General features: G+C 38.3%; 1 protein-coding gene across 12 annotated transcripts in view; it reads left to right on the forward strand.

Annotated features, from left to right (window-relative positions):
* The window catches only part of CCDC171 (coiled-coil domain containing 171), a 159,703-nt gene that overhangs the window by 17,771 nt on the left and 126,855 nt on the right, over nucleotides 1-15,077 (forward strand). For all 12 annotated transcript variants that reach the window (XM_063179591.1, XM_063179595.1, XM_063179594.1 and 9 more), the window contains 3 exons: nucleotides 578-724; nucleotides 11,153-11,245; nucleotides 12,602-12,762. In XM_063179591.1, the coding sequence (XP_063035661.1) occupies nucleotides 578-724; nucleotides 11,153-11,245; nucleotides 12,602-12,762 (401 nt within the window). The remainder of the gene's footprint in view (nucleotides 1-577; nucleotides 725-11,152; nucleotides 11,246-12,601; nucleotides 12,763-15,077) is intronic.

The raw sequence follows: 15,077 nt of genomic DNA on the forward strand, positions 1-15,077 counted from the left end.
ATATCTTGGTTCAACTTCCAAAAGCAGAAATTGGCGGGGGGGGCAGCTTTGTTATTTTATCTTTCCAAGAAATTCATAGTTCATGTAACTAATTTTATAATTCAGTTTCTGAGAAAAGTCCTCAGAATAGTAGAAATTAAGAATATTTCTTCTATGGGAGTAACTTCCAACATATGTCTCATTACTTTATTTGAAGTTCTAACAGTTAGAATAACAACAAACTTCTAAATAAAATTTCTGTCATTTCATCAAATGCACTTAACCATTTCCCTCTCCACCATTGCCATTGAGTTGCAAGAGAGAACAGATTGGAGGAGCAGCCTTGTACTTTAGAGAAAAATTTCCTGTGGAGAATTGGCTCTGATTTTAGTATTACTGCAGAAGGTCATGTTTGTAGTGAGTTGTGGGCCAACATATGTTATCTGGTGGTGAATGAAGAACGTCTGTTGTTGGGTAAATGCTTGACATGTGCCAATGTGTTAGATTTTATTAACCTGTTCTGATGCACTCTTTCCTGTTTTGATCCTTCTACTTTATTTTAGCAAAAGTAACTCTTAATGCCTTATATCTTTTCTAGGAGCTGAATAATGAACTACAAAATATACGCAAGAAATTAAAAGATGTGGAGGTGGAACACAGTGGCTGTAATGAGGTGCTGAGATGCCAGGCCAATGAACTTAAATGCAGCACTGAACGAGAGAAGAGGCTTCTAAAAGAACTTGAAGTAAGGTTTTTTTACTATTGCTATTAGTCTCAACAAGCCCTGTCACTGAGCAATTTCATTTTTGAGGGATGAAACCTTCCAGTTAGACTGGAATTCTGTGTACTTGATAAACAAAATATTGAACATCTGTTTTGCAGAAATGGCTGAACAGGTGAATGCCCTTTTGTGATAGGAAAGGGCTTATATAAGTGTGAAAAAAGGCTAGCTTTACTTCAGGAAATTTGAAGTCTTAATTTGTCTATCTTCTTATATATTTTGGTTTAATGGATTTCTGGTGGAGAATCTACTGGACCTGCAAAAATTGTCAGATTATGTGCTAGGTGAGGGAGTAGGATATTGGAAGATCACAATGGTCTTACAGTAGCCTCCTTCTAGAGTTAGTTACTAGAGTTAGTTACTGCACATTTAGTTTTCCTCTCTGTTGAGTGACACCCATGGTTGAGGAGTCTCGTCTTTGGAGAATATTATCTTGCAAATAGGCTCTTTACACTAACCAGCTAGTTTCCTCCTAAGTTTCAATATTTTATTTGTCAACTGATAGGTTTTGTAGTAGTTATGTTATATGTTTGTGCAGTCTGGACCAAGACTTTGTTCCTAGAATATTTGTTATTGCAGAAAATCATATTGAGTGGACAATTCTTTATCCTGATGTATGTTTTCTACCAAAGGCATCTTTAAATATTTTCTGCAATGAATTTAAAAGAACTGTCACTTCTTAATATTGAACCCTTAAAGGAACAAGTAACACAGTTTTCAGCTGTGTTTTTTCTTTTGTTGTTTTTCTCTTAAAGGTAAAAGAAATGTTTTAAGTGTTGATTTTTAGGTAGGTAGAGTCCTGCATTAAAGATTAAGCACAAAAGAAAATTCCTACAGGGAAGATCAAAGCTCATCAACTAAAAACAGTGACTTATTGACCAACAAGGTAGACCTTTGTGCCCTCAAAGAATTCTACAGGAAATCTATTGTCATGTATTTTGAGCTGCACTTATTGGCCTAAGTGGAATTGCCTTCAGTTGGAATGTGTTGCATACTGTGAAGTTCCAATAGCCCTTTTAAAAAAGCATCAAGTTTTACTTCCCTGTACTTGAGTAAGGACTCTTCTTATGACCTCATGGCTTTTTGTATACTAACAGAAAAGTCATGAGCTTAAAGGAGGAGGAGAAAGGCAGCAAATAATTTATCTTTTTAAATACTTTGATTGAACTATACCCTAATGATGGTCTTATTAGGGAAATGCTACCCTCTAATCATAATCATAAAAAATATTTTTTTTCTTTTCACTTCTAAATTTTGTATTACTATTTTAACTTTCTGAATATCTTAATAATGTAAGAAGACATATTCAGTCTGCAGAAAAATGAGTCTTCTGTTACTTATTGATAAGGATAGCTATTTAAGCAGTGATTAAGGGAAAGTATATGATGAAGCCTCTTGCATTTAAAAGTTAAAGAAAATTAGCACAAGTCTTTGAATCAAAAAAAACAAAATAGGTTAGACTTCAATACATATCCTGTTGGCAGCTTGCATCTCACTCTACCATCTTAGAAGTAAATTATATATATGTAATTATCTGAAAGGGCCTACAGTAACCTTGTAGATGGTGATTCTACCACTTTCCTCAGCAACCTCCTCCTATGCTTTGCAACCCTTGCCATAAGGAATTTTTTTCTCATATCCAATCTAAACTTCCACTGGTACAAATTGAGGCCATTTCCTCTCATTCTGTCACTTGTTACCTGTGAAAAGAGACTGACTCCCACCTGGCTACAGCCTCCTTTCAGGCAGTTGTAGAGAGTGATAAGGTCACCCCTGAGCCTCCTTTTCTACAGGCTAAACAACCCCAGCTCTGTCAGTCACTCCTCATAGGACTTGTGTTGTAGACCCTTCACCAGGGTTGTTGCCCTGCTTTGCACATGCTCCAGCACCTCAATGTCCTCCCTGAACTGAGAGGCCCAGGACTGAACACAGGATTGGAGGTGTGGCCTCACCTGTGCTGAGTACAGGGGGTCAATCCCTGCCCTGCTCCTGCTGGCCACACTTGCTGGCACAGGCCAGGATGCCATTGGCCTTCTTGTCCCCCTGGGCACTGCTGGCTCATGTTCAGCCATTGCCACCAGCACCCTCAGGCCCTTTTCTGCTGGGCCACTTTCCTGTCACTCTGCCCCTGGCTGTGGCACTGCTTGGGGTTGTTGTGGCCAAAAAGGAGAACTCAGCACTTGGCCCTGTGCAATGTCATGGTGCTGGTCTTGGCCCATCTCTCCAGCCACTCCAGCTCCCTCCACAGAGCCTTCCCACCCTACAGCAGATGGATACTCCAACCCTGCTTGGTGTCATTTGCAAGTGCAAGTGCATTCAATGCCCTCAGGCAGATCACCAATAAAGACAGTAAACAAGACCGGGCCCAGTGCTGAGCCCCTGGGGAGCCTCACTGGTGCCACCTGGATGTACCTCCATTCCCACCAGTCTCTGGGCCTGGCCATCCACCCTGCTCTTTACCTGGCAAACAGTGTACCCATTCACACCATAAGCAGCAAGTTTCTCCAGGAGTATGCTTTGGGAAATGGTGTCAAAGCCTTTCTTAAAGACTAGATGAATAAAATGTACAACTTCCTTCCTCCACTAAGTGAATCATGATATCAGTAGCCAAGCTGAATTTCCATTCAGATATAGAAGTCTTAAAGTAGTACGCCCCAGACAGAACGGTCTACATTTTTTTCATGAAGTATATCTGTATTTTTTAAATCTCTCTTAATAGAATTTTTAGCTTATAGATTGAAGTTGGTAGATATAGGATACATATCTTCACTTTCCATGCTGAGTACCTCATATTAATGATCATTTGATTAGCAAATATGCACTTAAGTTCTTGATTACAAGAAGAAACTTCTTAAGGTGATTGTGTGAGGAGTAGTGTACTTCTACTTAAACCCCAATCTTAAAATATTTTATTATATGCTTCTTCTTGAAAAGCAGTGGAGATGAACATTTTCTGGAATTCACAAATCTGTTCTTTTGCTACCCTCTGCTGGACATGGGGGAGAAATCCATGGGAAAATACTTGTATTTTGGTAAATTTAAATGTTAAATTTAAATTTTCTTTTTTTTTAGTACAATGACACTTGTAGGAAGAATTATATCTAACAGACTGTTATAAAGAAACGACTGTGCAAAAAGCCTGCCTGCCCCCAATCTTGGTGGCTTTTTTTTCATTCCTTTTTTTCTTAAAATATTAGTTTGGTTTTATCCTTCAGTGATTACTCTGATTGTGGTCAAAAAAAGGTATTTCCTGGTTTCCAGCATTAGACATTAAGAGAAAGAATAATGGCAAGTTTCTGTGGACTTTTCTGTTGAAAGAGAACTGTTGCTACACTATCTAACCTACTAGCTTTCCAGTTTGCAGTGATACCAATATGCTGCATAGATTGATTTGGAGTGCTTCTGAAGTAGAAAACACACTGTGCCAGAAAAATTGAGATTGAGAACCTCAGATGTCATTCTGCCTCTTTAGCCTGAGAATTCAGTAGCCAGTTAAATTAATGATCTATTTCTATTGAACTCATCAAGATAATACTATTTATGATTATCAGTTTTCCAGAACCAGTGTCTTTTATTTTAACCTTTACCTCAATTGCCTATAAGGATTCTTGGGAAATACTTGAAAAAGACAAGAAAATTTGTCATATAAAATTAATGTTTCTTATGATGTATTCAGCCAAAAAGATGGGTGGGAAATGGTTTTGCAATGAGAATGTGGACTTTACCACAAGAAACAAAATTATTAGTTTACACATTTCAAACTCTTTGCCTTGTTCCTATAAATGTAATGATTTTCTGTTATTTTTAATGTGTTTGAGGCTGCCAACTCTTAGCAAGCTGAAGCTCAAGGTCTCTCAAGTTTTTAAGTCTTTCTTATGAGGCTTGAAAAATGTTCCATAACTTGATCTATTTACTTTCTGAGACTGAGTGTATTGTCATATTTCTGAGATTTCTAATTTTCATTTAAAGATTATTTCCATAGCTTTCACATTGCCTTTTTTGCTTCCCTTGCCGTCACTATGTATATTGACATGCAGTGCTAAACATGTATGCTTGTATTAGCTTGGTAATGCTGCTATGATGCAAAGAGGACTTGGGGAATGGTTAATATCTGTGTTTGTTTGAAGTATATGTATGTGCAATACTTGAAGGCTCTGGGCTTATTTCTCACTCTCTCTGTGTTAGTGAAACATGAAATTTAGATCACAGCCAAAACCAGCTTACCCCTCCTTAATCTTCTGCTTTCTAGAGTGTCCACAATGCATAACTGTCATCCAGAAATTCTAGGTGCTGTGACTGTCTTATATTTGTTACTACATGCTTAGTATGTAGTACACTTATGTGTGTATATATATATATATATATATATATATATATATATATATATATATATATGTATATATTCAAAGATATATACTTTTTCTAGATAAAATATATAGTACCATATACTTAGTGGATTCTAAGCACCACAGATTTTGTAATGGGAACTCTCTGGTCTCTCCAAAGTTATATTTCTTGTGTGACAATCTCACTGACATAATGATTTATGCAAAGCATTTGACAGTGTCCCATACTCCTTTGTCTCATACAACATCCTTGTCTCTAACATGGTGAGACATGGATTTGATGACTGCAACACTTGGTACATAAGGAATTGGCTGGATAACTCTCAAAGGGTTGTGGTTGATGGCTTGATATCCAAGTGGAAAGCAGTCATCAGTCAGGGATTGGTATTGGAACCAGTGCTTTTTAACATCTTTGTCAGTGATATGGACAGTGGGATCAAGTGCACCCACAGCAAGTTTGCTGACAACATCAAGCTGTGTGGGGCAGTTTACACACTGTAAGGCAGGGGTGCCATTCAGGGAGTCCTTGACTGGCTTGAGAGATGGATCTCTGCAAACCTCTTGAAGTTCAGCAAGGCCAAGTATAGGGTCCTGCACCTGCCCCAGGGAAATCCCAAGTACATATACAGACTGAACAGAGAATAGAGTGAGCGTCCTGTGGGAAAACACATGGGGAATTCTGGTGGGGATGAGAGGCTGGTCAGGACCCAGCAATGTGTACTTGCAGCCCAGAGACATCTGCATTCTGGGCTGCATCCAAAGCAGCGTGGCCAGCAGGGTCAGGAAAGGGATTCTGCCCCTCTGCTCTGCTCTGGAGACACCCCACCTGCAGGGCTGCATCCAGCACTAGGGTCCCAGTGTAAGAGGCACATAGACCTGTTAGAGTGAGTCCCTAGGAGGGAGAGCCACAAGGATGGTTAGGGGACTGGAGCGCCTGTCCTGTAAAGACTTACTGAGAGAGTTGGGACTGTTCAGCCTGGAGGAGAGGAGAGATGGCTCTGGGCACAACATATAGCAGCCTGCCAGTACCAAAAGGTGCCAAAAGCTAGAGAAAGTTTTTTTTCAAGGTTATGTAGTGATAGAACAAGGGGGAATGGCTTTAAACTGAGAGTAGGTTTATATTAGCTATTACGAAGAATTCCCCTACTATGAGGGTGATGACGCACTGGAACTGGTTGCCTGTAGACATTATAAATGCCCCATCCCTAGCAGGGTTCAAGGCCAGGTTGGATGGGGCTTTGAGTGAGATGGCAGTGGAAGATGATCTTTAGTGTTCTTTTGCACACAAACTAGTTTATGATTCTATGCTAACGGACTTCATCTCAGAGAGGAGCTTCTTCATAATCTTCTGTGTCATTATATTAATGAAGTGCAGTTTGGAGACTGCTTAGTCTTATCTTACTTTCAGATCAAACTTGTTTCAACAGTGTTTTATGTAGCCCTCATGAGGAGTTAGAACAAGTCACATAAGTCTTTTGTCTATGTGCTTGTGTAGAGTAACAGTGTTATTTCATGTAAACGTCTTTACTTAATCTGCTGGGCATGGAAGTGCATTTCAGATAGCTTCTCCAGCTGCAACTCTGTAGCAGATCAGAATGGACTTGGACTTTATCCAAAGGCAGCCAAACTGTATCATTTAGTTGTCCTAGTCGTTTTTACCCTTTCTTTAACCTGAAGTCAAGCACTGGCTTATCTTGTACCTCCCATACCAGTGTAATTGTTTATCCAGTGTCATGCAAGTCAAGCATGCCTTCTCTGTCACACATATTTCTCTAGACTTTAAGTACAGGAAATATGTACTTAATAAGTGAGGATTATCCACATTGTCAGGCTGAAAGAACATTTACTTCAGTGGTTAAGAATTGTTAGTATTTAAGTAACTTTATAGTTACTAAAGGTTGTTTATTTTCTGGACAGGAGATGGCTCCACCTTACCATGATCAAGCGGTATCAGTGTTTCTAACACTAGGTGGAAGTGGTCAGTACATCTCCCATAGAAGTATTTAGACCCCCTGGTTTGAGCTTTGAGCTGTAGGGAAATGCTTTTAAGCAGGAAAAAGATCTGAGTCTGAATATGGAAACACATAAACAGAATGGTTGAATGGTGATTCAAGTATGAGGTGTATGTGTGTCCTCGTCACTTAAAAATGTCTTGGCTGACCATTTCACATAGTGATTGAACCTAAACCTTCTGTAAGTGTAAGTATCCTGATAAATAAATCTTGCAGAGGGGTTTAAAAAGAAGCAGAAAAGAGAAAAATTATTCCCATTAATGCATCTAAGCTTAGTAAGTGTTGCAAATGTATCTTTGTCTATCCCCCTCCCACTCCCCCACTGTTTGCCTAAAAGGGTATTTTTTGTAAATGTGGATGTCTAACAGCAAATGTGTTGAACAAGGTGTCATGTAGGATACTAAATTAAGGCTTTCAGTTTGGGGTACACCAATACTCACAAATATTGCAGCACTTCAAGCAAGTGTGAGGGACAAAAAAGTGGAAGCCACAAAGGACAGTTTGGAAAATGGTGTTGCAAACTATAAGCTTAAAGAAAATGTCTCCACATTAGCATTGATGTGTCACACATATGCAGTGTGACACTGAAAAAAGTGACTGAACCTCAAGAGATTTAACATAAAGCATGTTCTTTGCCCACAAGTTTGAATGCTGGCATTGAATTTTTCTTAGTCACTTTTTTTTCTCCAAAGTCAAAATTCTCTCTGTGCTATCATGGAAACCAATCCCAGCTTTGTTCTTTGTGATAGATCAGTAATGCAGGCACAGACTCTCACAATTAACAGACAAATATAATGTATGTAGGTAAAGAAAAGTTTTACAGATTTATAGTTACTATGGCAAACAGCTGACCTCTAATCAGGATTTGAGGAAGTAAACTCCACCACTGGACAGCAAAGAAGGAGTCAGCGGACATTTTGGGAGAGGCAAAAGGGTTAAAAGGGGAAACCTCCATTGTGTTGGCAAGCACATGTTGGGAAAAATCCTTTGCTTCCAGCACCATAATATTTTCTCTATTCAGTCTTGTGTTGTATTTTTGATAAGGTTTAGTAAACTTCTCTAAATTTATGAAAAGTGTGTAACTATTTCTTATGTTCTTTAAGTTAAGGCTGAAATCAATCAGCTTGAATATCTAAGGAAACTTCAGAAATTCCATGTGTTTGTGGCTGCTATCTTAAGTAAGATGTCTGCCTTTATATATCTTGTTAGGTGCACATGAAAGTAACAAGTGACTGAATCTTTTTCAATAACCAATGTTTTCTTTGTTGGATGAGCAAGCACTTTGTAATCAGTCGAGAACTCACTTTGTAGTCCATCTTTGAGATGGATTTGGTCCTGATAAGAATCTTTCCATGTTAAACCAGTATTCCCATTTGACTCCCAGACAAGCCTATGATCTGGATATCTGTTGCCTGCAAGCTTACTCTAGATGGTTTTCACACAGCTTCTTTTTTGTAAGGCATTGTGTAAAATTTTCAGACATGTGATTCAGTAAGGATACTGATTCTCACCTTTAATGTGATTCGAAGAAGTTTGCCTGTCTAATGGGTTTCTGATGTCAGTGACCTTCTGTTTGTCAGACAGGAAAACAAAACTCCTTCCCGTTTCTCTTTTTGGAACTTTTATCATGGTTTTACACGTTAGCCTCACCCCTGACATTTTTCTTTTACTCACAGAATGTGTAATAGATTGTTCTCACTAGTGGAGTATGCAGCTTCTCACTGTGAAGGGAAGTGCATATAGGTATCAGCAGAGCCTGTTTGAACCTTTATCAGCAAAATAGAATAGATTTTCTATATGGCATTTTGTTGCAGCTGTGTTCTTCCCAACTGAGTCTTCAGACACAGCTTTGAATACAGGTGCAAGTTCTGTGGCTAATGTGCAGTTTGATAGACTGAAATACCAAGATTCTTTTCCTTAGAGCAAATCTGAATTTCTTTCTATTAATAATTCTGTATTGATTAGCCATGCTTAAGCAGTAGTGTCTGGTTTAATGTCTTTCATGAAGTATGGGGGTTTTTTTCTGACTAATTTCTCAATTGTTTGCTGGCATCTGATTTGGTTTAAATTTGCTAGGGCTATGGTGAGCCATAAGCTTTAGAGAGATAGTCATAGAGCAGAGGAAAAAGAATATTCAGCTGATGTTTGGAAGACTATAAAGGGTCTTAATCCAGCTATTTGTGGCAGTCACAGTCACAGAATGGGTATGGTGGGAAGCAACCATGGTGGGGGTCATCTGGTCCAACCTCCCTGTTCTAGCAGGATTATCCTAGAACGCATGGCACAGGTTTGTATACAGACAGTTCTTGAATGTCTTCAGTGAGGGAGACTCCACAATCTCTCTGTTCAATCTGTTCCAGTGCTTGGTCATTGCACAGTAAAAAAGTTCTTCCTCATGTTCAGGTGGAGCTTCCTGTGTGTTAGTTTGTGCCCATTGCTTTTTGTCCTGTCCCTTGGCACCGCTGAGCAGAGCCTGGACCCATCCACTGACACCCTCCCTTCAGATACTCACAGACACTGATGAGGTCCCCTCTCAGCCATCTCTGCTCGAGGCTGAGCAGGCCCAGATCCCTCAGCCTTTCCTCCCAGTGCTGTTCCCCCATCATCTTTGTCTCCTCCACTGGACCAGCTCCAGCAGCTCTGTGTCTCTCTGGTCCTGAGGAGCCAGAACTGGACACAGCGCTCCAGTTGTGTCACCAGGGCTGAGTAGAGGGGCAGGATCACCTCCCTGACCTGCTGGCACTGCTCTTCCCAATGCACCCCAGGACACCATTGCCCTTCCTGGCCACCAGGACACACTGCTGGCTCACGGACAGCTTGCTGTCCACCAGGAACCCCAGGCCCTTCTCCTCAGAGCTGCTTCCCAACAGATCAGCTCCCAGCCTGTGCTGGTGCCCGGGGTTCTTCCTCCCCAGGTGCAGGACCCTGCATTTGCCTTTGCTGAATTTCAGGCAGTTCTTCTGTGCCCCTCTCTCCACCTTCTGAAGGGCAGCAGGGCCCTCTGGGGTATCGGCCACTGCTCCCAGCTCTGTGTCATCAGTGAACCCTCTGAGGGGGCACCTGCCCCTTCACCCAAGGCACTGATGGGGAAGTTAAACAATACCAGGCCCACTCTTGAATCTGTGGGGTCTCCACTTGTGACAGGCCTCCAACCAGACCCTGTGCCACTCATAGCAACCCTCTGGGATCTGATGTTCAGACAGTTCTCAGTTCACCTGTCAGTTCACCTTCATCCAGGCCCCGCATCCTAATTCGTCCACAGGATGTTGAAGACAGTGTAGAAAGCCCTGCTGAAGTCCAGGTAAACAGTACCTGTTACTTTTCCCTCATCCATCCAGGTAGTTGTCCCATTATAGAAGGCGATCAGATTGCCTAAGCATGATTTCCCTTTGGTGAATCCATGCTGACTACTCTGATCACTTTCTTGTTCTCCATGTTGATAGGGATGGTGTCCAGAAGGAGGCACTCCATCACTTTTCCAGGGATTGAGGTGAAGCCTGACTGGCCAGTAGTCCCCTGGGTCCTTCTTACCCTTTTTGAAGACATTCTTAATTATGAGAATAATCTTAGCAGTATGAAAATATAGTAGCAGTGTTTGTGATTTATCAAAATTAAGTATGTTAAGCAGATAAATTTTTGAAGAATCTTCTCTGTCCCATGTGTCATTTATGAAATTGTAGATGTTCTATTGATACCTCAATGTATTTCAGGACATACAGAGTTATGTTGCCACAAGTAAGCAAATAGTGGGGCAATTGGTTTATTTGCTTTCTTACCCTAGTTGATTATAGAAAATGCAGCACTAACATAATACTACATCAATTTACTAAACTAAATAGAAAATATTAATTTAATAATCCATAAATGTAGAAAATGTTGTTATATGTGTTTCTTGCTATGAATTGTCACAGTTCCAAAGAAATTCAGATGTATCAGGTTGAAGTACGGAGTCACAATATGCTTAATGAGTTGAATAAACCTGGTGTCATATTATCTTCTCTCTGAACTTAAATATCCTCAAAATGTACTTCTAGGCAGCTGCAGTGAAAGCAAAGAAACTGGAAGAAGACATTGAAGCAGAGAGAGCAGCACATTTAGCATCCAATTTCACTTCAGAGATAATTCAGGTAAACTTTTTGTTAAATATTTCATAGAAGTTTATAGTAAAACAGTTGAGGAAGTTGTGAAATAACTAATATCCAAAAATATGAAGAGCACTTGCTCCAGTGAAAAACCTAAGTAGATTTATACAATAAGTGTCAAAATAATTTTTATATATATATAAATAAATAAATATATAAATAAATATAATGAGGACAGAATAGAAGAGTATCTGCTTTTCAGGGACCTTTGAAGTTATTAGAATAAATAATAAAATAAGATGTCATATTTGTAATTTTGAGAATTCCCACCAGTATTTAAACAGTTAGGGAAAACGAAATGTTTCATAATAGTTAAGCACTATACTACTGTTTACATATGCTGCCCTGTATCTTCTGAATGCCTTCTTAGAGCAATTTGGAGACACAGTGCATGCATCCAACTTATCTACGAGTGAGAGAATAATGCATCCTGAAAGTGCTGTTTCAAACACAGTTTCTCAGAGTACATTCAAGCTCCAAAATTATCATACTTGCAGTTACCAGTAAAGTTTGATTATATGAATAAATCTAGTGTATATACTTCAACATTAATTTTTTTCTATCTGTATCACACAGAGTTATATTCAATAAAAAACTATGGTTTGGTAAAAAAAAGTTTGGAAAAAAACTACATGGTGATTTCTTAGTAATATCATAATAGCTAACAAACTTACTGGACTTCCGAAAAACTAAGTGAAGAAGAAGGGAATTTGGTATCTTTTTCCCCCTATTTTCTGAATAACAAAAATAAGCATTGCCATTCTTCAGTCAGACTTATTTTCTTATTTTCATGATCTTCTGTATGTACAGGCCATTAAATTTTAAAAGTGATAATTTAACTAGAAAAGATTTAGTTTGCCTAATTTCCTCGATATTTCTGCAACATACAAAGGAACTGAGAGGATAACATTCCTTAAACTTAGAGGCTTGGGTTTTATGGATGAATAACTGATAAAGACTTTTTCTGTGTTTATGTACACAAACAAGCTAGAAGTATGCTTTGTTCTGAGAGAAAGTATGGCCTTTATTGCTGGTCCCACTCTTCATGAGTCTATTTAAAAATTAGAATTTCCCTGGAAAGCTTCAGTATTAATAAGAACTGAAAATGTTCAGGCACCTCCAAATGAGAACAGGACGTACTTTTCATTGTCATATCTATTTGGCTCCGGTTTGAGTTTTATGTATTCTTACATTTTTACATGTGTTCAGTGATTTTTACATGTGTATATGCTTTTATACTGAATTATTACAGTATACTCTACTGTAAAGCCGAACAGACCATAGAAGATCATGTAAGTGTTTCCTAACTTGCTTTAATTGCTTTTTTATCCCTTGGTGTAGTTAAGAATTCGAGAACTTGAAGAAGCTGTGCGTGTGGAAAAGGACAGACGAGAAGAAGCTCTTTCAGATTTAGAAATGATGAAGAAAGAGTTCAAAGGGTTAGAATATGCATATGAGAGAGAAAAACACAATGCTCGGGAGAACTTGGAAAAACTCAATATGTAAGTTTCCGTCTAAATTCATTGTAAAATGGCAGTTGATAGCTGGATTACCACTTACAGCTTACATTTATATACTTTTCAGTCTGTATAAAACAATTAAATCTGATGCAATTTCCCAAACCAACCTGAAGTTCAGAACCTGGTGTTCCATTAATAACATTAATATCACGTCCATATCAGTGACCATATGGGTGGATAAAGAAAATAACTGATCTGTTACCATTATTTGCCAAAGCAAAAATGTTGGAAATTATAGTTATGGCAGGGTCCTGTCTCCTGTGTACTTGGGAGGAGTGTAGGAAAGCACACATGGCAGGGGTAGAACAGATTTTTTGCTTCTGTATATACTTACATTAGTATGAAAATATTATTTTTTCCTTCAGTGAGCTAGATCAATCTTTAAGACTCCTGTTGAGAAGTTGTGTATCATTTATAGTGGTGGATCTTCATTATCAGCTTTTGAATGATTGTGGAAAGTGTTGACTATCTAATGAAAATAGAAGAGTGGATGAAGTGTATAAAAGCAGATAAAATTACCTGAAATTCCTTTCCTGCTCAGCCCAGTATACTGTATCTGTGGTAACAGATCTTTTTTGGAAGAAAGATTTTGCTCTATTTCCTGGGCAGATATAGGATACACTGTACTGAGTCTTGTTCCTTAGCTGAATAAAGTTGTTATTGGGGTGAGAAAATATCAGGAGGAAGAGTGGTGCTGGAAGACAGAGAACTTGAAGTTCATGAAATAACTTGGAGTACATGAAATAAAGGATAGTAGTTTGTGAAATTTAGGGAAAGAGGGGCTTTAGAAGACATGAAGTGGGTGGCACACAGTGAGGTTGTGGGGAGAGAGAGGTAGTTGAAAAAGACAGTTTTCATCTCTTAGTTTAGGATTATGGGGGTCTGTACATAAAAGTATTTGTGTACAGACTTGCTCATACACACAGTAGAGAAAAAAAGAAAATACTAAAAAGGGAAAAAAGGAAACTGGTTTCCATACAAAAAAGAACTTTTGTGGCCCAAGTGTTCCTATATTTATGCTTACAGAGATGTTTTTACTTTCAAACAGAGTTGAAACTTGTGCTTTATTATAAACAACTTAGAGCTCTTTGTTTAAAAACAGTTCAAAAGAGGCACATTTAGGTAAACCAGAGTCACATTAAAAAGTGAAAACTTTTTTCTCAAAGAAAAAGATATAACTTTGATGATAAAAATTTGTGAAAAACATTATGATAGTAATCTAAAATTATTCTTCAGGAAGACTGCAGTCTTCACAGCTGTGAAACTGAGTAAGTATATTTCAAGATGCTCTACCGTTCTAAAATGACATCAGCTAATTAAAGTGTAATCTCATCCTGCCTGGTTGTTTTTGCTGTGAGCATTTTTGCTCTGTCAGTAAATACATGACACTAAACATGATACAAAGTTCTTTGCCTTTCTGTGAAATGGAGAAGGCCTGAACCATTGATTTGACATTTTATTCCCTTTTTATCGTTTTGCTTTAAAAAACTTCTTTGTTTGCAAACCAGCCTTTTTTTGAGGAATGGTTGTTGGACCAGTAGTTTTGCAGAACACAAGCTACTTTGTACCATCTGAACTTTTCTTGTATGTAACCTTTTATTCTTACAGAGCATATGGACTATGGTTCTTTTTTTTTCCAATCTTGGTTTGGTTTTCTTAGTTTTTAATTTGGTGTAGTGGGTTTTTTATTTTTGCTCTGGTTGGTTCCCATTAGTGGTCCAGAAGATATGGAAAAATTAATGTTACAAAAGTTTTCTTGAAGTAGTGTTGAAACACTTGCAGTGTTTGTTCTTGAACCATTTATTCACTTGTCCCAAGACCTAATATTCCAAAGTTTGTCTTTGTATTGATGTTAGACCAGAAGAATTAATCATCCTTGATGAAATGTGGGGCTTTTTAGTTTGGTTTTTTGAGTAATGCTTGTTAAGCCATTGCAGTTTTTGGTCTAGAAAAAAACTATCCTGTCTTGTCAACATGCCTGCCATAACGTGGCTTCCTGTAATGAGTCAGGGAGCTTTTATTATAGATGTGTACTGGGAACCAATAGATGTTAATAAAATATTAGCTAATTAGCGGGATTTTTAATGTAACTTAAACATCTGTTTAGGTATTTTTCAAATCATTATAATTTCACAAGTTTTACTACAAGATCTGGTTTTAAATTTTTGGATTAGTAAATTTGGTTAAAAACATGAACTTCTGTAAGTAGTAGTTTTCCAGTTAAACCCCTAAGAATCTCTTAAAGATATTTTTCTGAATTAGATTATTTGGACCAACATAACAATAATGGTTAGGTG

The sequence above is a fragment of the Melospiza melodia genome, chromosome Z (assembly GCF_035770615.1).
Source record: "Melospiza melodia melodia isolate bMelMel2 chromosome Z, bMelMel2.pri, whole genome shotgun sequence".
NCBI lineage: Eukaryota > Metazoa > Chordata > Aves > Passeriformes > Passerellidae > Melospiza > Melospiza melodia.